Below are 23,723 nucleotides of genomic sequence, written 5' to 3' on the forward strand. Positions count from 1 at the left end.
ACACACTGTTACAGCCTGCTGTTGTAGATAAATCTGTCAGAAACGCTGCTTACCGGCGCTTTAGAGCGAAGGAGTCACTAAGGGACCGTCTAACAAGTGCATGACCAAGACCCAACCGTTGAAGTGCCGATGTTATGCGCAAAAATGTCCCCCTGCCATCCGCGTAGCTAAAAATCTCTAAACCGTTTCCCATTCATTTTCAACGGTAGTGCTAAACCACTACGGATGCAATATACTTTCGGCCGCCGGTGGCGCTGTGTGTCCTGCCGGCGCCTGTTCCGCGCGCTGATTGGTCGAGCCGGGAACCTGAGTGAGACAGACGGACGCTGTGCGCCTGCGCGACACAGAGACCCCGCTGATCGGTAAGTTTTTTCTTTTATTATTATTAATTTTAACTTGAACAAGACACGAACAGATGAACAGACATTATCTTAGCTCTTGCTATACATTTCTCGCCGCCGTCGCTGTAATCTTTTTGTTTTTGCAGAGTTTATCGTGTGCGTTAACCTTCATCATTCACTGACCGCTCGCGCTCACGTCTAAACACACTGAACACATCATTCATTCATTTAGTTAGAGGGCATTTAGATGAAGTAGCAACGAGACAAAAACGCTTAATTTAATAAAAAAAAAACCGCTAAATTTCATTCTGATACTAATGTTATATAGTATATTTATCCACTTTGGGTGAACTTCATGGTACTTACTTCAGTTCAGCAGGTACCTAATATGGTATTTTTGTTCATACAGTACCACATTAGTTATGTTTGTACACAATGCTGGTGTGGTAAAGCACAGGCAGTATCATATTAAATACCCACTGTAGTACCATGGTCTTCACAGAATTATCCTTTGGAGGAACCATAACTGTTTGTACTGTTTGTGTAACAGTAAGTTAAACTGTATTGTGTAAAATGTATAGTTTTTGTGATAGCTCCTATGTATCCGAGGGATTTTCATGCCAGTGTCAGGCCTTTGCCAGCATTACGGATAATGTGTGTTTGTTTAATTTGTGTAGAAGGAAACCTAGACAGTTAGAATTAGATAGTACACACAGTAAAAGTACCTGTACTGATATTTAATCTTTATAATCCTTGTTGTCCACTGAGCATTTATATAACATGTTATAAAAACTATGCTTCTCTGTGATGCTTAATTAAACAAAATATTTTGCACAAAACAAGTTTGAATCCATGTATTTTAAATTTAAAACTGATCAGTATGTCTATTATGAAATGTGCATGCCTATGTAGTCTTCATTTCATTATTATTTTTCTGTGTTTCTTTCAGCAACTGCTCCTGCTTCTGCTACGCCGCCAACGACATCGACTGCAGGAGAAGGTCCAGGCATCAGGACCTGAAAGAGCTGTCTAACCAAAAGTCCTCCTGCGCTGGGACCACAAGTCGTTTTCCCAAACTAAATCTTCAATTAAATTTTTCCTTCTCATCCCAAACAGCCGACTTGTACACACAGGTTACACTGGAATGGCAGGGAAGTAGATTACTGAAAGGTATTTTCCTTGTAGAAGGATCTGTAGAATTATGGAGAAGGAAGGATCTGGGCATGGAGAAGGAGATGAAATGGAGAGAATTTCAGGACTATACATTCAATGAGATGAAAAGACAAAGATGAGAAAAGACAGAAATGATAATGTGAGAAAGGGGGAGACTGACAGTGGTTTCTCAAGTGTGTATTTTTTTTTCTTCTTCTTGTTCTTTATAGATTTTGTTATTGTTGCCAAGAGTGTTTAAAATACAGTATAATAATTAAAATAAATTAATGAGTGTGGAGATTGTAACAATTAATTGCAATTTTAATAAAAAGTGTTTCGGCTGAATAAGTGAAGTCAGTCTTATTATTTAACAGCCACAAACCGAGTTTTGGATATAACCACACCATTACATTATCAAGTTATGCTTCAGTACTAAATGCATGTTGCAATTAAGATTTACTTTCTTAAGCTATGAAACACATTAGCACTCACCTCACTATAATTTAATGATTATCATAAGCAAAAAGTGTAAAACAAAGAATTCACATTTATTACATTTTCACCCAGAGCGGGATTCGAACCAGGGTCTGGATGATTTTATAGGATATACGGATATTATAAGGATATTATTTAAGCAACGCCACACCACGTGGAAAGCCGCAAAAATGCTTCAATCTCATTGGCTGTCACCGAGTGTCAGCTATTCACGACTGGCCACACTGTACTTGTCATGGATGCTACCAAAAAGCAAGGCAGGCCATGAGTGAAGTGCCTTGAATCTGTTTTTCTCATGCCCCTACATAACTCCTCCTTTTCTCTGTAAAATGTATTTATACAGAATACATCAAGTTCATTGTCAATTATGGCTTAATGTTAATAGTAATGCTTTTGGGAGCAAAATATTTTACTTATGTATTTCAATTACATTACAGTATTAGGCGATATTTATCTTACCCTTTCCATCTGCACTCTGTTAGGGATTCAGCAGCCCAAGCATCCACAGAACTCTGAAGTTTAGTAAAATCATCGCAGCTAGGTAGATAAAATATTATATATTCATTACATTTTAGTGTTAATGTTTCCATTTTTTAAATAATTGTCAAAACAGAATATCAATCTTTTTTTGGCAAAACTATTTCTTTAAATCAATTTTAATTGTATAAAATATCTGAAATAAAAATGTACTTACATAAGCTCTACAACATTTGATTTTCTCTGCAGTTTTTACACTGGACATGTCTGAGACGAGCAAGTTGTCTCCCATTGTGTTGTTAGGAGGTATTCAAGGCGGCAGGCGATGAAGTCCTCTTCTGTTCCAAAGGAATCCCAATATTATCCCAATCCCAGGGGTATAGTACCTGTGTAGCGCACCAGCAAATTTACCAGTTCAGGGCAGTAATTTGCATTTGCAGCACATTCATTTCCATCTTCTTCATCACTGGGTTTTTCCTTATTAGGATAATCGAAAATGTTGGCCAGTACTTTAACAAATGGGGAGCTTTTCTGTACTCCAACTTCCTCTTCTTCACATGGCTCTTTACTAGTGGAATTGTCTTGCTCAGAAGTAAAAGATTGTTGTTGACTGTCTTGCAATAACATTCTGGAGGGCACCAACATTCTGCTTTTACAGTTCTGTCACCTTTTTGGCCAAAAAAACATCAACAATCATGTGAAGAACTGATTTTATTTTATCAAGCAAATCACTTTTGATGCCTTCACAGACATGAGCTTCATCGTGTGTGCAGAACAGTAAAATTGCTTTTTCCTTACAAACAAGAAGACACTTCTTAAAGTAGTCCTGAATGTTACACTTATTAAATGCTTGGTTGACTGCATGGATCATGGCCCAGCTAAAATCAGTCTCAACTTTTTGGGGTTGCAGCTGAGTTCTAGATGCACAGGAGAAATCTCGCCCTAGACATGCTATCCAGTTGTAAATTGTTGGAGTGCTTTGGTCAGAGCTAAGCATCTCTGCAACTGGAACTGTAGTTTTCCTTGATTGTAACAAAATTCACATTGCATAATAGAGAACATTATTCTGACAATTAGGTGGTCTTGACACAACTGATCCTGTGGCATCAAGGTAAAGCAGGCATCTTTTAGAGTTTTGTAGTTCTCTCAGAAGATGGAGTTGTGCATCAGTGTACATGTGGACTATAAAAGGTGAAACACTTACAAATTGCTATGCTTTACTAAGTGCTATGCTTTGTGATTGCTGGAGGTTTAGATACATCTTGTACACTTTGAATCTCAATGCACTCCATGTATTGGTTTGTATTACAGCGATTTGCTAGTTTTTTCTCAGTTGAAATTTTTTGAAGCACAGAAATTGATGGTATATCTGACATATTGCCATGTGTCACCTTGCTCTCATCTGCATGTGCAATTTTCTTTGTTCTTAAATGCATTGGTGAAAATTCATAAAGTTCTGATTTTAATGCCTCCTGTTCTTGATACTTTGAGTGTCTCCTGTGGTGCTCTCCTTGAGGGTGGTGAATACTTCCCTGCACCTGTACACTTACTGTTACTCCACAATTATTCTTTTTGGGCCTTTTATGTATGATAAGTACATATTTTGTACATCCTGAGGATTTACATTCTGCTTTTCCTCGCCAGTAAGGACAAACTTTTTTTCTTGAAAGGGAATGTTTAACTCTGTTACAAACAAAACACAATACTTGTTTACTTCTGAAATTTTACTGGCCATCAGATTCGTCCATCCATCCTTCAGTACCTCATAACTGTGTGTTCCATCTGGCTTAATCCCATTCGGTTCTAGGGATGGAAATTGTAAATTTTGGGGGGCATTTTGGTGTGGTCTCCTGTTGACTGTCGTCATCATCATCATCATCATCATCATCATCATCATTGTTGCTTTCATCATTATTTTCATTACTGTCATCTTTAAGATCCTTTTTATCACCATGTCCTATATGTCAGCATATATCAGAAATGTCAACTTTGTCTTTTATAGATGTTTGAAATAACTGCCTCTTCAAAGTCACTGGAGGCTTATCTGCAAACGTTTTCATTTTTTTATTTATTTTTGATTAGCTAAGCATTCTGGACAGTATCATGGGGACATTATTCTGATATCCTCTATGCTCTCATATCCTACACATACAGGATGAAACTAGCCGTCACACTGAGCATATGGCTCACTTGGGTCATTTCTTGCTTTGCAAACACAAAAAACTTGCTCTTCATCCTCATAGTCAAAACGCCCACTAGTGGGACAATATTCTTTGCAATCCTTTTCTACGGGAAAGGTTGTTTCTTTTGCTCTCGTCTTTAAATGCCGTCTGTCGCCGTGCCAAATCTCATAGAGCCACTTTCTCAAACGTATAGTGTATAGTTTTTATATACCTCTTGAGCAATTCTACCCCAGACTGAGATTAGTCTTCTGTAGCCCCCAGAATCCAACAATAAATTTTTTTTTTAATTGACTGATAATTTTTTCCTCAGCTTCAGTCTGATTTTTAAAATATTTCCAGGGCATTATAAAACTTCGCTTAACACACAAAAAGGCACGTTATGGAACGTAACATAATTCGACTTCTCCTTACACTTTCCAGTCTTTATGGTTCTTTTGACAAGCGTACAACTCCTTGAATGCTTTCTGGCTGTTTTAAAAGCAGGATTAAACCTCTGTTTGGCGATGACATCGGAAGATTTGCACATGAACATTTGCGCACAAACATTTGCGCATGTGTTCTCGTTTAGTATTAGTAGATTTAGTAGTAGTAGTAATAATGCTCATAAAAAAAGAAGAAGAATGTATATTTAAATAACTTTTTCTTATTATACCACATATGTTGAAGGTTTAAAATAGTACATAGTTAAACCGTTCACGTTGTAAAACGAAGGGTGATCGGGCCTTTTCAGTAGTTGCCCCAAAACTCTGGAACAGTTTACCACTACATATCAGAGCTTCTACATCATTGGACGTTTTTAAATCAAGCTTAAAGACACATTTTTGCTCATTAGCGTTTGGGTGATGTTGTGCATGTATTTTGCATAAAAAATGTGTGTTTTGTGAATTTTCTTTTTAATTCCTTTTATATTTGTTTTATTTTATTATTATTATTATTTTTTTATTATTATTATTTTATTATTTTATTTTTTTATTATTTTTTTGCTGTTTATTTCTATTGTAAAGCACTTTGGATCAACTACGGTTGTGTTAAACCTGTGCTCTATAAATAAATTTGACTTGACTTGACTAAACTAAATTTTCCATTTAAATGGAACACAGACGCATAGGCCAGCGGTGCTTTGTTGCTGGCCCTGTTTTAAAAAGGACATACGTTAGGGTGATCAGGGTTTTTTCAAAAAGCAAGTTTAGTGAAACTTCAGAATAAATTGACTCAGCTTGGATAAAATCATTCCCCTATTATTTTCCCCCAAAAATTATTTGTAATTATCATTATAAAAATTCCCAACCATATAGTTTATTTAAAAATTATCAAATAGTTAAAACGTGTAATATGTAAATGTAATATCACTCATATGACAAACCCTGGACCTGCTTCTCAGTTTTGTACAAATTGCTTTACACACAAATTGCTATATGTGTATGCAGAAACGCTGCTAGATATTTGTGGGTGGTTCACCCTCCCCCACTTCGTGCGCATCATCTTACTGTCTCTTCTTTTTCCTTTTTCTATACCTCCGCCCCCGATTCATGATGCACTCGCTATGTCAGAAATATATTTCGTTTTATATTATATGACAAGCAACAAGGGGTATTTAAAGGCGTTCCCACTATAGGAAGTATAAATATTGTAGTTTTGTATTGCTTACATCTATTAACATAGTTCATATTTTTGGGATTATTATGATTAAGGTGATTTTAGTCTGTTTTTTTTTTGGGGGGGGGGGGGGGGGTGCCCTACGCGCAGTGCGTAATGTGCGTTATGGGAGCGGCGGCCCTGTGTGTGTGTGTGTGTGTGTACCCACCTCTGCGAGAATGTTTTTCCTTGCAAAAAAAGATCTAGATCATTCACTAAAAAGAGACGACTCAAAGGTCCGTTTGTGACCGACACATCTCTAATGGCCAGTAAACAGTCCAGATCTCATTCCAACTGAAAATTAATGGTGGAAATTGATAAAAAAAAAATGGAAAGCTGCAAAGCTGATCTGTCAACTGCAATGTGAGAATGTTGAAACCTGATTGATGAATAATATTGTTTTTCATTAAAAAAAGGTCTATGTCTCAAAAGAATGTACCGTATGTTGTCAATATAACCAGAGGAGGGCCAACAAAGTAAAATAACTTTGTGTCACATCGGTGATTTTGGATTTTTTGTTTTAAAGTAAATTAACTGAATGTACATCCGACAAGAGTGGCGATTCCATATTTGTTGCCAGGGGTTGTATTTTAGTGGTAATTCAATTGCAAGTAATCTACTTCAGTGTTTAATTATTTCGCTTTCTTATAGTAATTTAAAATAAGTAAATAAAATTTAATTAAATAAAATAGTCAAATAAAATCAAGACATCTGTCTTCTTATTCACACTATTGTGCATAATAGAATAACATATTTCCATTTAATTGAGATAAAGTGTAAAATCAATCTGTGCCAGGACAATTTTACTTTTACTATATAATTGGGTACCAGTTGTGTATTGTATAGTTTATATTTGCTTGGCCAGAATGGTTTAAGCCACCAAAATAACGTTTTATTGATAAACTGCGCAGCTTTCGCCAACGTGAACACTCCCGTTAGTAACGAGGCGAATAAGGAGCTAACTTCAGCCGCAGAGTGAGACGATGCACAATAAGAAGCCAAACGAATCGAAAGCTGAGAATAAGGAGCTAACTTCAGCCTCGTATCTAACGGTCATATTTAAAAGTCGTAATGTACAGTCATAAAGTACAAAATGTTTTTGTTGGTGTTTAATTTTTTTCTATGATTAATACTTATTTGTGGTGTTTTATGTTTTGTACATCTTTTCAAATTGAGACCTCATTTGTAAGTTGCTGCTGGTGTAAAACAGTGTTTTTATTAAATATAAAATTAAAACCTCTGTTTTATCCCGTTTGTCTTATGCTTCCTTCCTTCACAGAATTCTGTTGACCATAGTTAATCATAATTAACCGAGGGTATTTAACTAAAATAATGGGAGTGGGGTGTTCCAATAAAACGACGTCTATCTGACATGAATCAGACCTTTGGCAGATGTATGAACACCTGATTAACGTCGTCTAAAGAGCGGATCAGGGTCGTTTTAATTCATTTACGTCTTAAATATGTAGGCTAAGCGTCGTTCTAACATCGGGCACGGACGTCTCGGCGAGGTCTGCAAGATAAGCAAACACCCTCTGCCAGACATCTGCCAGATGAAAAAGACGACGTCGCATAGACGTCTCCGCGATATGTGTGTGTGCTATCTGGGAGGCCAACAGTGCTAACCACTACACCACATATTTTAAATGACTGTTTTCTCACATGATTATAAGATCTGTTTCTGGCTGATATAAATTTAGGACTGTGGTCAGGAACAGGTCACGTGACTCAACAACTGGTATTTTTGGAAGAGACTCAAAATAACACAATAAATCACCACAACACTAAAACAGTTAAAGACTGCCACCTGCTGTTCAAACAGTAATAAACACACCTGGATCATAAACATGCAAGAATAAATGTTTTAATAATATACAAGCATAAAGTGAAATATTTATATTTAAAATGTAAACACAAAAGCCTTTATATTGTGTAAAATAAACTCCATATCAGACCTTACACACTAATCAACACCTTCTGACCAATCAGAGCTCAGAACTCAACATCAGCAGTGGAGTAAATCACTGTAACACAAGAACATTATCATTTAAAAAGTCATGTTTTATGCAAAATTATATCATTTAAATCTACTTTATATTAAACATTTTATAGCACATCAGCAAACTACACATTAATAAATCATAATAAATTAAGAGAAGGAATTTATGTAAGTTTCCATAAAGATCTTTAAATAAACTGAAACATATTCTTTCTTTCTTTCTTTCTTTCTTTCTTTATTATTATGATTATTATTATTAAATATAAAGTGCCACCTGGCCCTTGGATCCTCCCTGAAGGTGACTGACTGTAATTCTACACCTGCTTGTGAAACTGAAAGTCCAGTGAGTGTAGATGATCTGTAGGAGTTTAATGGACACTTTCCAGATGATTGAGTTCTTCCTGGTTGATGTGAATCTTTCTGACACACAGTGTTCCCTACTGCCATGATTTCAGGTAAGAGAATGCTTTAGTGCTGTTTATTCTCTCCTGTGTTGTGTGTGAAAGGTGAGGTGGGACTGCAGATAAGTCATGTCGCTTCATTACACAACTCATTCAGCACAACAGAGAAAAGGGCGGGAAAAACACTTCACTCACTAATATCACTTCATATTAATTAAAACCTCCTTTTCCCCTTGATGGTGTTGGTGAGAATTTCGCTAGAAAACTCTGATCCATGCAGCGAGTAAAATAAACCCCACTGCGCATGTATTCGGGGTTTTACGGTAATCAGGCGCTCAGGGCAGAACTGACCGTTAAACTCTCTGACACGTGCAGTTTATTACTGATCAGATACACAGAAGATATTTATACAAATTGTAAAGTTTTTCTAAAGTTACGTAGTATAAGAGGCAAGTTGCTCAGTCTGTCCGCTGTGCTTTTGGTAAGAGAGCAAGAGAGTAGAAATAACTCCTTTATATATAAAATAATTCTAACAGTTGCCACCTTAAATTCTGAAAGAATTTGTGAATGTCAATAAGTTAACATACAAAGAGATAATAACGTAAAGAAGCAGAGATTCATAATTAGTAAAGTCAGCAAAGATGATGATAAGAAGGATGATAAAGAAAATAGATAGAATAGATAGAACAGTTATAGAGAAGACGGTCAGGAATAAATCACTTCTAGAATCACAATTAAAAAATGAAATTAACAGTACATAGGTCATCAGGTGTTGCCACAAAATGAAATAAAATGTGGAAAAAAAGATAGTACAAAGTTAAATCTATATGTGTATGTGAAAAATGTGAGAAGGGACGAGAGCCCCCTTTTGAGGTGTCTTCAGGACGTATGTCGCTCCACTAGCCCCTCGGTGCGGGCTAGGATATCTTGTGAGGTAGTAGTCGTTTATCTCAAGCAGTCAGAGTCGTCTGCGGTGCCTTCTTCACACGGCTGGCGTGAATCCACTGTGGCTGTGAATCTGTGAGAACAGCTGTGCGAGTCACTGCAATTACAGTTGTAGGTGTACTGTAGGCAGCGTCTCCTACTCTCCTGGGATTCAAACTTTTTACAGCTCTGTATAACCTGGGATGAAAGAATGAGTAGGCTTGTCTGTAGACGGAGGGAGAGAAGCAGAGACATTACCATGAACACAGTTCAGTTTTTCAATGAGTGTTTGTGTATAATCGCCGACAATCACATCCAGATCACCTGTAAGGGAAACACTGGGGTTACCTTTTACCCAGGGGGTGGGGAATGGTCGTCCCATTATAATCTCAAATGGTGAAAGTTTGGTTGTAGAATTGGGTGTCATTCTAATTTCACAAAGCACAGAAGGTCAACCCAGTTCTTACCTGTATCCATCATGGCTTTGGTCAACCTATCTTTCTCCTTTCTACCACACCAGAACTTTGGTGTTGGTAGGGGATGTGAAATTTCCAATTAATGCCTAAAAATTTACACAATTTTAGGGTTTATAAGGTCATAGAATCTACAGTATATTGAAACTTTACATGTTTACCCTGTTATATCCCTGTTTAAAATCAATAAAAATATTGTTGAGAAAAATTGTATACTTGTACACTTTGGAGACGAAGGGCGTGCCATTATCACTGTCAATAGATGTTGGAATACCATATCTAGGAATTATTTCTTTAGCCAGAATTTTAACTACTATTGTTGCATTTTCTTTTGAGCACGGAAATGCTTCTACCCATTTAGAAAATCTGTCCACAATTACAAACAAGTATATGGCCGGTCTCATCCCGAATTAGCATATCGCTGCTGGGTGAACACTTACGGGATCAAAAATGTAGATCTTCGGGTGATGAATGGGTTTGCAAGAAGGCTATGTCAATGTCAGATGACAAACTTGGGACAGAGACATTGGACGTCAAAGAGAATACTGTATCCCTACAAACCTGTGGGGACAAAGGTACTTCTTTGGCGGCCCGTTTGGCAACTTCATCAGCTAAACAGTTACCAAAAACCTCTTCAGAATCACCAAATGCATGACCTTTAACCTTCACTATAGCCAATTATCAAAGCAAACTAGCCTGTAAAGGATGAGAGACAAGATTACCATGTGATAATGTCAGCATTGTCAAATGAACCTTCTCTTAAATAATGTCTTTACTGAGAAGAACCCTCCGTTCATCCAGCCTAATTGTTAATGAAAATGTATTATCAAAAATGTGCAATATCTCCACGTTCCTGATAACACTTTCAGGAATACGAATTCTATTTTAAATGCACGTGCCTCTACACCTTTGGAAATTATTCACACATTTATTAAATACCAATATAGTGAATTAATAAGGCATTAGGCCAATCTACCCTGTTTCTGAGAACACTCTCAGAAAAACAAACCTCAGGTGCGCCGGGCAGAGTTCACACATCTCTACCTCAGGGAGACAATAAAACTCATGCACATCACACGTGTATAACTGCAATACACGCCGCTCCCTGTTCCAAAGAACACTCTAAGGAATATGGCTATAACCAATTAATTTATTTATTTTCTAACCACCGCCTCTAAGCCAGGGCCAGCTTATACACAAAGTGCACGCTACAAATGCCTCACTAAATTACAAAAATTGTAATGCATAAATTACGTCAACAACAGAAGTTAGCGGACGTAGCACTTTTTAAAACACACCCGAAGTAGCGCGTCTCCTTTAACGGGACACGGTTTGATGACGTAGGTACTCTGCGACGACAGATCTGTGTATGTTTTTAGCGTATTGCTAACAACAGTGGTTCAGTTTTAGTTTAACACTTAGTTTTATTTATATCTTTCAATTAACCACAATCGCTACAGTTGCTGTAATTTTAATTAATAAATCAACACAAGTAATGCCAAAAACAACGCAAGCCAAAAACAAATTAACATGCATAAATTGGTTCAAAAACTTTTCTGACCAAGGAAGGAAGTACAATAGCAAAAATAATGCTTAACTTACCTTCCTGGGGAGAGGTGGACGAGCCCCCAGATTGTACATTTTTTAGAGTTACGTAGTAGGAGAATCGAGTTGCTCGGTCTGTCCGCTGTGCTTCGGTAAGCTTTTCTGGAGCCAGGAGCGACTCAGTCAAGCACACACACACGTTGTCTGTCAGAAAGGTCTCTGTTTATTAACAGCAAAACATGGAGTATATACTGTATATATGTTTGACCAAATTCCTGTGCCATTGACATATGTTACTACAAAGAACATGAACCATTGTAAATGTCCTGGTGAGATCCTGAAGAATCAAAGGAGAGGAAGATAGAGAGGTGTCCGTCCAGAGACAGATCACAGGATGTTGGCTCGAGTTAGGGGGAGAGGGGGACGGAGACAGAGGGAGAGAGAGAGAGAGAGGGGGAGAGAGACATGAAGAGAGAATGGGAAGGTGAGCATGGGAGCGTTCACACCTTAAAGAGCAGATGCAAGAGGAGACAGGAAGATAGCAACAGGAAAGATTTGACACGTTAATATCAGATCTATGAGGAAGAGATCAAGAGAGTAGAAATAACTCCTTTATATATAAAATAATTCTAACACAAATATAGAAGTGTGTTTAAAAAGAATAACGAATTTATGTTTAAATGTAATACAGAACAAAGAAAGTCTCACTTCTGTCTATGTTTACTGTTTCTCATCTCCTGGAGAATTCACTTCCACATTACTCACTGTAACAGAGTATTGTAGTATGGACATTGTGTCCTGCACGTGCACCTTATGGTGTCTTTTTGTCTTTTGTATAGTTCTTATTATAGTTTTGTTAATTTATGGTGTTAATAATAGTCATTAATATTCATTATCGTCTGGTAAAGATGTGTGTGTGTGTGTGTGTGTGTACACAGGATCAGCTGGTCTGGGTTTTGTTCAGACAGCACATTGTCTTTGCTATAGTAACTTTATTTAATTTTTTCTCCTCATGTTAAGACATATTGTTACACATATAATTTTAAATTTGTTATTTAGATTAAACTTGATGGATTTACATTTTACATAAAAAGACATAAACCTGAAAAAGCATATTTTCTTTTTAATGCTAAATTGTGAAGATAATGCAACATGAATGTGACATGGTTACGGACACTACAGATGTTTTGCTTTTACAAAAAAAAAAAATTTAAGCAATATTTTTTACAGGTCATGTGCTTCCAAAAATTTCACCAATTTGAGTATCAATAATCATAAAGAAAATATGAATAATTTGTATTTTAAATGATTATAGTTTGAAGCTAAACAGTCGTAGAGCAAATATACATTTTTGGATCACATATATCATATAGCATATATATCATATATCTCCAAAAAGGCTAAAGAAACTTTTTAGTGAAGCAAGATTGGTCATTTCCATGTTGCTTAAACTGGCACACGCCAAAGAAGCTACTTTCTCTATAATAAAAATGAATAAAATCAGCACTAATACTGCATTTTGGCCACAGATTTACATTGATGTGCACTGTAACTGATAAATCTAATAAACTGGATGCAGTGCCGGTCCCAAGCCCAGATAAAACGGGAGGGTTGTGTGAGAAAGGGCATCCGGGATGAAACCTTTGCCAAGTTGTTGGTCGGATCGGACGGTCTGGTGTGGCGACCCATCAACAGGAGAAGTCGAAAGACTAAAACTAACATAAATAATATCAGAGGTCCAATGTCTTATTTTACACATAAAATGTGTTTCTGCTTCTTCTCTTTACAGCTCGACCACTACGATGGGTTTTACTGTTTCTATTCCCGTTTCTCAGCCATCAAGTTTTTTCTGGTCAGTCTGATTATTCATTACTCATTAAAGGTTGCCATAAAGATACTAAAACAAGGCATTTAGACTATACTCACTTTTAACAAATACTCACATAAAGTCTATTAACTGTTATAAAGCTCATAAGCAGTGATTTTTAATCTCTCCTCCAGAATATTTTTCACTGAAGGTTGAGTCTCCAGTCTCAGGGCTCCTTGGTTCCTCTGTGTCTCTACACTGTGCTGTCACCAACAACATGGATGTTCGACCCATGGAAGTGCGCTGGTACCGTCCCAATATGTATGACACCCCGGCTCTGTTCTACAGAGACACAGAGATCCAGAAGAGTCCTGTAGATGTTCAGTACCAGGGCAGAGTGTTCCTGTTAGGAGATCTGGAGAAAGGAGACGTCTCTGTGAAACTGGAGAACCTGATGCTAACAGATAGAGGAGACTATGTGTGTCATGTGAAAAGTGATATCTGGTTCGATAAGGCCACAGTGTCCCTCAGACTGAGAGGTAACACTTAGTGCATCAATTTATTTTAAAAATGAAATGTTCATGATGTCTCTGTCTGTTTAATTCTCTCTCTCTCTCTCTCTCTCTCTCTCAGTGGTGGGATCCACTCCTGTCCTCTCCATATGTGAAGCAGGAGAAGGGAAGGTGAATGTTAGCTGTCAGTCACATGGTTGGGTTCCTGAGCCGTCAATCACCTGGACAGATAAAGATGGGAGAGATCTGAAACATCTCAGTAACGACAAGTTCACCAACAGTAAGATCTACTCATCTACACTTACATTAAAGATCCTAAAAACAGAAATAACAAAGCACTTTTTATTATCCTCAGACTCTGTAGGGACTGCAGATGTGAGCTCGTGGCTGATTGTGTCTCCCTCTGAGTCTGAGTGGATCTCCTGCTCTGTGGGTTTGTCTGATCAGGAGAGAAAAGAAGACAGAATAATGTTACACGTCCCTGCACGTGACACAGGTAATTATTACTGAAATAAACCATTTCCATATGTAAGGATATGTGTACATGGTGGAACTGAAGAAAAGACTGATGATTATTTTGTGTTGATGTCTATGTGTGCAGAGTCGTTGACTGGATACATCATCATCATCATTCCCGTTCTTCTGGTGCTGTGTGTCGTCGGAATTGCAGTGTATTGTGTGCTACGTAAAAAAGGTGGGATATAAACATTGACTTAATAATATATGAGTCAGGAAACAAAACAGATGATAACTAGAAGTTGCTCTTTAAGACAGACACATGTATGTAGATGAGAACAGTATTAAGTGTAACAGTACGCCGTCCTGATGGAGCATCACTGAGCCCCTGATGGAGTCCAATAGACTATACAGGAAGTCTTGTCACACTGTAACTATACAGTCTCTGTAAATAGTAAAAGAGAGAAGAGCTGGAAGATGATTGCTGGAGCAGGTCTTTACCAGGTCTTTATCGGGTCTTTATCAGATCTTTATCAGGTCTTTGTGCTGTCTAATACAGGAGAGTTTTCTCTCTGCTGTAGGTCTGATTCTCTCCAGGAGAAAAGGGACAGAAAGTACAGGAGGTAGGTGCTGGAGTAAAATTCACTGAATTAATAAAATCCAGCTAAATGAGTGATAATAACAGAAGATTTATTTACATATAAAACAGCAGGAACTCAGTCAGAAACTGAACCTCTGAAAAAAATCCGTGTGGAGAATCAGGATCAGACTGACGCTTCATCTACAGGTACAGTTCCTCACGCTGTGGTTGTAGGTTGGTCACATCTCCTCATCTATACACTTCATACACTATGGAAGTATAACAGTGGCAAAATTCCTCAAAGCTAAATGTAAAATTAAGTGAACCGGACAAAAACTTGTTGCAATAAAAATGTTAGAATTTTTCTGTATTAAAATTTGAACTGAATGGAAAAAATCCTTACAGTATTTACAATGCTTGAAATTGTTGGCACTGCAGTTTATTGTAGTTGTACATGTCAAATGAAAATTAAATCATTTAAAATTCAATGCAAAAATATTAACCTTATCAAATAGCTCTTTAAAAATAGCACAGTAATCACTGGTAGATTGGTGGCTAAGACTATGGTCTGGAAGGTCCCAGGTTCAAACCCCACCACAACCAAGTTGCTCCTGTTGATTCCTTGAGCAAGGCCTTTAACTGCTCAGAGATAGAAATGTAAGTCGCTCTGGATAAGGGCGTATGTCAAATTCTTAAAGGGAATAAAAAGGTAGAAAAAAAATTCAGGTCTTCACACCCAGATTTTACAGGAAGAGAATATCACCAAAAATGTATTGCTGATTACAGCACTGCGGTCCGTTCCAGAATATACTTTAGTCACAGTGTCAGTTAAGCATCAGAATGAACTCTGTTATTCACAAAACTCCCCCGATTACAAAAACATAGATAAACGTAAACTGTGAATGGTTTAATGTTTAAATGTCATTTAAAATTTTTAATAACATGACAATCGATACTAAGAATATTTTATACAACACAATTGTTCTTTAAGGATGAAGTAAATATTTAATATGAATACACACAAGAAATGGGAAAGTGATTAGTTGTCTCAATGTCAACTTTACAAAAAATACAAACATTAATAAAAAATTAACCAGTGTCTTAAAAACTCAGGTGGCGAATAAATACCATTAAATATACTGAAGTGGGTTTCCTTTGCTTTAGGAGTCACTGGGAAGCCAATAGATTGTAGTATTTTAATAGTTGGCTTATCATAAGGTTGTGAGATATTGTTACAGTATAGTATAACCATGTCGGATATAATATGGAATTAAAACAAGAGCGGTGATTTTGTTGGGAAGCGTTGTTTTGAGGTTGCTACCATTAAACAGAACTGATGGAAGTTCTCATGATCCATCTGAGATGTTGGTAAAGCTGTTTGGTAAAGGTTTATGAAACTTTTCGGAATGACTTTTAAGACGCGTTCAAATTGCTCTTGTTCACAGTGTAAACTGAATCTAGAACAGAAACCACTGAACAAGCTCCCTTCCTTATTCATTAAGTGATGAACTGACCAAACACCTTTTTCAAACCAATCAAGAATGAGATTTATATCTGAATAGAATAACTCTATTGTTCCATATTGAGGTTTGGGTGAAGATATGATTGTATAATAATTTCCAATATAACAAAACCTGTTGGTGAAGTGAAGATAATTTCACTGGTAGTCTGGAAACAGTAAAATCACATCTTTATAGGAAATCAATTCCACACAATCTAGACAGACTTTCCATGTTAGTTAAATAAACCAAAAATGTTAAAATCTCTCTACATTCATACCTCAAGTCTATTTTTGCATTTATTCCATCTGTCCCAGACATTATGTTTTTACATCCTGATCTCATCTTTAGAAATGTTTATGCCTTAATATTTAACATGTGATTAAACTTCAATATTATACACAGTTTTAAGATGAGATTGATGAAAGTCCTTTATTCTTTGTCTTGATCCGTCTGGGTATAGAGTCAGACAGACGTCTGCAGTACTCTGGTGTCACTCACTCAGTCCATGCTGCTTGATCTCTTCCTGAATTTGTTCCTGGTTGCTTCATGTACAGAGATTTGCCACAGAAGGTGAAGGAATGAACCTGATCTTGTTACAGAAGGTGACGGTACATTACAGAGTGCAGGGGAAGGAAACCCATCACTCGTGTGTGAATGAAAGATCACTGGCTTCACTTTGAATGTAATGATTATGGCGGAGGAGAGGTTTAGTGAATAACAGAGTTTATTCTGAGCCTGAGACTTAGAAGTTCTGCATTCTGATCTGAAAGTCGTTCCTAAGAACTAGAGACTGCAGGAGGAGCAGGAAGGGTAGACCGGACCGCAGTAATCAGCAATACCTTCTTTGTAATAAACTCTAAGATTCAAAGATTCGAAGATTTTTATTAATTCCAGAGGGAAATTGCTTCCTGTAATGTGAAGATCTGGATTTTTTTTTTCTGCCTGAATTTTAACACCTGACTTTTTGAAGAATAATAAAGATTGTATTTTTAAACAGCTATTTTATAGGTCAATATTTTTATCAATTATTTTTAAATTACATTAGCATTTGAAATATACAACCACAATAAACTGCAGTGCAACAATTTCAAGCATGGAAATGCTGTTAGGATTTTTCTATTCAGGTCAAATTACAAGAAAATTACAAGAAAAATTCAAACAATCTCATTGCAACATGTTTTCGTTCAGTTCATGCAATTCAACATGTTATTTTGCTTTGAGGAATTTTGGCACTGTTTTACTTACACACACCCTCACACAATCACACACACCTGATTAACTTTATCATCTATTAATCCTTATTATCTTTATACTTATATTTTTATCTTGATATTTAAAGTCTGTCTCACTGAGACGTTTTGTTTGTTTATGTAAATAGATATAGATCAAACGCCTGAGCAAAGTGCAAAAATACCACCAACAACTGCGTTTTACAGCAGTTTAAAACTCAAACTTTTAAACCTCTAAACCTGTCTCAGTCCTGACGAATTGAAAAACAGACACCTTGCAGTACAAATATGAGTTACAAAAGAACCTGCTGAATCCACCTCAAATCTCATATGAACTGCCACCAGTTCTAATCTCACATGTACATCCTCCATTTCAGAGACTGGACCGGCTGCCTCCACCACAAATACCACACCGGCTGCCTCCACCACAAATACCACACCTGCTGCCTCCACCACAAATACCACACCTGCTGCCTCCATCACAAATACCACACCTGCTGTCCTAATCACAAATACCACACCTGCTGCCTCCATCACAAATACCACATCTGCTGCCTCCATCACAAATACCTCACCTGCTGCCTCCATCACAAATACCACACCTGCTGCCTCCACCACAAATACCACACCTGATGCCTCCACCACAAATACCACACCTGCTGCCTCCATCACAAATACCACACCTGCTGCCTCCACCACAAATACCACACCTGATGCCTCCACCACAAATACCACACCTGCTGCCTCCATCACAAATACCACACCTGCTGCCCTAATCTCAAATACCACACCTGTTGCCTCAATCACAAATACCACACCTGCTGCCCCAATCACAAATACCACACCTGCTGCCTCCACCACAAATACCAGACCTGCTGCCTTCACCACAAATACCACACCTGCTGCCCCCGTCACAAATACCACACCTGCTGCCCTTATCACAAATACCACACCTGCTGCATCCATCACAAATACTCCAACTGCTGCGTCCATCACAAATACAACACCTGCTGCGTCCATCACAAATACCACACCTGCTGCCTCCACCACAAATACCACAACTGCTGCTTCCATCACAAATACCACACCTGCTGCCTCCACCACAAATACCACACCTGCTGCCCCCATCACAAATACCACACCTGCTGCCTCCATCACAAATACCACACCTGCTGCCCTAATCTCAAATACCACACCTGTTGCCTCAATCACAAATACCACACCTGCTGCCCCAATCACAAATACCACACCTGCTGCCTCCACCACAAATACCACACCTGCTTCCCCAATCACAAATACCACACCTGCTGCCTTCATCACAAATACCACACCTGCTGCCTCCACCACAAATACCACACCTGCTGCCCCCACCACAAATACCACACCTGCTGCCTCCATTACAAATACCACACCTGCTGCCCCGACCACAAATACCACACCTGCTGCCTGCATCACAAACACCACACCTGCTGCCTCCACCACAAATACCCCACCTGCTGCGTCCATCACAAATACCACACCTGCTGCCTCCACCACAAATACGACACCTGCTGCCTTCATCACAAATACCACACCTGCTGCCTGCACCACAAATACCACACCTGCTGCCTCCATCACAAACACCACACCTGCTGCCTCCACCACAAATACCACACCTGCTGCCCCCACCACAAATACCACACCTGCTGCCTCCATTACAAATACCACACCTGCTGCCCCGACCACAAATACCACACCTGCTGCCTGCATCACAAACACCACACCTGCTGCCTCCACCACAAATACCACACCTGCTGCGTCCATCACAAATACCACACCTGCTGCCTCCACCACAAATACCACACCTGCTGCCTCCACCACAAATACCACACCTGCTGCCTGCACCACAAATACCACACCTGCTGCCTCCATCACAAACACCACACCTGCTGCCCCCACCACAAATACCACACCTGCTGCCCCCATCTCAAATACCACACCTGCTGCCTCCATCACAAATACCACATCTGCTGCCTCCATCACAAATACAACACCTGCTGCCTCCATCACAAATACCACATCTGCTGTCCTAATCACAAATACCACACCTGCTGCCCTAATCTCAAATACCACACCTGCTGCTTCCATCACAAATACCACACCTGCTGCCCCCATCACAAATACCACACCTGCTGCCTCCACCACAAATACCACACCTGCTGCCTCCATCACAGATACCACACCTGCTGCATCATTCACAAATACCCCACCTGCTGCCTCCACCACAAATACCACACCTGCTGCCTCCATCACAAATACCACACCTGCTGCCCTAATCACAAATACCACACCTACTGCATCCATCACAAATACCCCATCTGCTGCCTCCATCACAAATACCACAACTGCTGCATCCATCACAAATACCCCACCTACTGCATCCATCACAAATACCCCATCTGCTGCCTCCATCACAAATACCACAACTGCTGCATCCATCACAAATACCCCATCTGCTGCCTCCATCACAAATACCACAACTGCTGCATCCATCACAAATACCCCACCTGCTGCATCCATCACAAATACCCCACCTGCTGCCTCCATCACAAATACCACACCTGCTGCCCTAATCACAAATACCACACTTGCTGCCTCCATCACAAATACCACACCTGCTGCCCTAATCACAAATACCCCATCTGCTGCCTCCATCACAAATACCCCACCTGCTGCCTCCACCACAAATACCACAACTGCTGCTTCCATCACAAATACCACACCTGCTGCCTCCACCACAAATACCACACCTGCTGCCTCCATCACAAATACCACACCTGCTGCCCTAATCTCAAATACCACACCTGTTGCCTCAATCACAAATACCACACCTGCTGCCCTAATCTCAAATACCACACCTGTTGCCTCAATCACAAATACCACACCTGCTGCCCCAATCACAAATACCACACCTGCTGCTTCCACCACAAATACCACACCTGCTGCCTTCACCACAAATACCACACCTGCTGCCCCCGTCACAAATACCACACCTGCTGCCTACATCACAAATACCACACCTGCTGCCCCCATCACAAATACCACACCTGCTGCCCTTATCACAAATACCACACCTGCTGCATCCACCACAAATACCACACCTGCTGCCTCCACCACAAATACCAAACCTGCTGAGTCCATTACAAATACCACACCTGCTACCTCTATCACAAATACCACACCTGCTGCCTCCACCACAAGTCACAGACCCACTGGACCCGTGTCAGAAAACAGTTACAGTAAGTTAATAATGACTGTAAATAATTAAGTAACAGTAGATAAACAGATGTAGAGAGAGGTACTGAGGAGAAACAAATCCCATTTGAATAATGTAATGTTAATTAACTGGTAATCAGTTACTGTGTTATCAGGATCTAAACCACTTTTAATAAAATTAATGAACTTCACTTTACAGCTATAACCAACCCGGACTGAAAGCGAGACCTGTCCGTGTGTGTGTGTGTGTGTGTGCTTATGTGTTTTAGGTTTGTTGTCACTTTTAGATGTTAAAAATTTCAGACCAAATGATTTAAAAATGACAACAGTGAGCATTAAAAACAATAAGGAGGTGCAGTGTGTTCTGTGATAAAAAAAAAAAGCTGTGATATAAAACTTGACGTAATAATATATAAACCAATATTACGAACATAGAAATACACATATAATGTACAATCGAGGCCAAAAGTTTTGAGAATTACATACTGTAAATATTGGAAATTGGAAAAGTTGCTGCTTAAGTTTTTATAATAGCAATTTGCATATACTCCAGAATGTTATAAAGAGTGATCAGATAAATTGCATAGTCCTTCTTTGCCATGGAAATTAACTTAATCCCCAAAATTTTTTTTTACTGCATTTCATTGCTGTCATTAAAGGACCTGCTGAGATCATTTCAGTAATCGTCTTGTTAACTCAGGTGAGAATGTTGACAAACACAAGGCTGGAGGTCATTATGAATGGCAGACTTGACATATTAAAAGGAGGGTGATGCTTGAAGTTATTGTTCTTCCATTGTTAACCATGGTGACCTGCAAAGTAATGCGTGCGCCATCATTGCGTTGCATAAAAATAGCTTCCCAAGCAAGGATCTTGTGGCTACTAAGATTGCACCTCAATCAACAATTTATAGGATCATCAAGCACTTCAAGAAAAGAGGTTCAATTCTTGTTAAGAAGGCTTCAGGGCGTCCAAGAAAGTCCAGCAAGCGCCAGGATCGTCTACTAAAGAGGATTCAGCTGCGGGATCGGAGTGCCACCAGTGCAGAGCTCGCTCAGGAATGGCAGCAGGCAGGTGTGAGCGCATCTGCACGCACAGTGAGGCGAAGACTTTTGGAAGATGGTCTGGTGTCAAATAGGGCAGCAAAGAAGCCACTTCTCTTCAAAAAAAAAACATCAGGGACAGATTGATCTTCTGCAGAAAGTATGGTGAATGGACTGCTGAGGACTGGGGCAAAGTCATATTCTCTGATGAAGCCCCTTTCTGATTGTTTGGGGCATCTGGAAAAAGGCTTGTCCGGAGGTAAGCGCTACCATCAGTCCTGTGTCAACAGTAAAGCATTCTGAGACCATTAAAAACACAGCCATAAATAAAGAATGGTACCAAAACCCCCTCCAACAGCAACTTCTTCCAACAATCCAACAAGAGTTTGGTGAAGAACAATGCATTTTCCAGCATTATGGAGCACCGTGCCATAAAGCAAAAGATAACTAAGTGGCTTGTGGACCAAAACGTTGAAATTTTGGGTCCATGGCCTGGAAACTCCCCAGATCTTAGTCCCATTGAGAACTTGTGGTCAATCCTCAAGAGGCGGGTGGACGAACAAATACCCACTAATTCTGACAAACTCAAAGAAGTGATTATGAAAAAATGGGTTGCTATCAGTCAGAATTTGGCCCAGAAGTTGATTGAGAGCATGCACAGGCGAATTGCAGAGGTCCTGAAAAAGAAGGGCCAACACTGCAAATAATGACTCTTTGCATAAATGTCATGTAATTGTCGATAAAAGCCTTTGAAACGTATGAAGTGCTTGTAATTATATTTCAGTACATCACAGAAACAACTGAAACAAAGATCTAAAAGCAGCTAGCAGCAAACTTTGTGAAAACTAATGTTTGTGTCATTCTCAAAACTTTTGACCGTAATATTTTGTAATACCCACAATAAAAAGTTGCTCTGATAGACAGACACATGTATTAAGTGTAACAGTACGCGGTCCTGATGGAGCATCACTGAGCCCCTGATGGAGTCCAATAGACTATACAGGAAGTCTTGTCACACTGTAACTATACAGTCTCTGTAGATAGTAAAAGAGAGAAGAGCTGAAAGATGAGGAGCAGGTCTTTATCAGGTCTTTATCAGGTCTTTATCAGGTCTTTATCAGGTCTTTGTGCTGTCTAATACAGGACAGTTTTCTCTCTGCTGTAGGTCTGATTCTCTCCAGGAGAAAAGGGACAGAAAGTACAGGAGGTAGGTGCTGGGGTAAAATTCACTGAATTAATAAAATCCAGCTAAATGAGTGATAATAACAGAAGATTTATTTACTTATAAAACAGCAGGAACTCAGTCAGAAACTGAACCTCTGAATAAAATCCGTGTGGAGAATCAGGATCAGACTGACGCTCCATCTACAGGTACAGTTCCTCACGCTGTGGTTGTAGGTTGGTCACATCTCCTCATCTATACACTTCATACACTATGGAAGTATAACAGTGGCAAAATTCCTCAAAGCAAAATGTTAAATTAAGTGAACTGGACAAAAACGTTTTGCAATAAAAATGTTAGAACTTTTCTGTATTGTAATTTGACCTGAATGGAAAAAATCCTTACAGTATTTACAATGCTTGAAATTGTTGGCACTGCAGTTTATTGTAGTTGCACATTTCAAATAAATAGTCAGGTATTAAAATTCAGGTAGGGGGTGGGTAGATCAGTGGTTAAGACATTGGACTATGGTCTGGAAGGTCCCAGGTTCAA

At 38.9% G+C, this 23,723-nt stretch overlaps 1 protein-coding gene across 1 annotated transcript in view; it reads left to right on the top strand.

The window, feature by feature from the left end:
* The first annotated feature begins 225 nt into the window (after nucleotides 1-225).
* The window catches only part of LOC128508471 (butyrophilin subfamily 2 member A1-like), a 38,876-nt gene continuing 15,378 nt past the window's right edge, over nucleotides 226-23,723 (top strand). Inside the window, exons 1-10 of the mRNA XM_053479818.1 lie at nucleotides 226-362; nucleotides 1,291-1,403; nucleotides 13,415-13,477; nucleotides 13,627-13,971; nucleotides 14,066-14,224; nucleotides 14,300-14,440; nucleotides 14,546-14,615; nucleotides 14,703-14,728; nucleotides 14,982-15,014; nucleotides 23,279-23,407. Of these exons, the coding sequence (XP_053335793.1) occupies nucleotides 226-362; nucleotides 1,291-1,403; nucleotides 13,415-13,477; nucleotides 13,627-13,971; nucleotides 14,066-14,224; nucleotides 14,300-14,440; nucleotides 14,546-14,615; nucleotides 14,703-14,728; nucleotides 14,982-15,014; nucleotides 23,279-23,407 (1,216 nt within the window). The remainder of the gene's footprint in view (nucleotides 363-1,290; nucleotides 1,404-13,414; nucleotides 13,478-13,626; nucleotides 13,972-14,065; nucleotides 14,225-14,299; nucleotides 14,441-14,545; nucleotides 14,616-14,702; nucleotides 14,729-14,981; nucleotides 15,015-23,278; nucleotides 23,408-23,723) is intronic.

This window comes from Clarias gariepinus, chromosome 20, assembly GCF_024256425.1.
Source record: "Clarias gariepinus isolate MV-2021 ecotype Netherlands chromosome 20, CGAR_prim_01v2, whole genome shotgun sequence".
Classification (NCBI taxonomy): Eukaryota; Metazoa; Chordata; class Actinopteri; order Siluriformes; family Clariidae; genus Clarias; species Clarias gariepinus.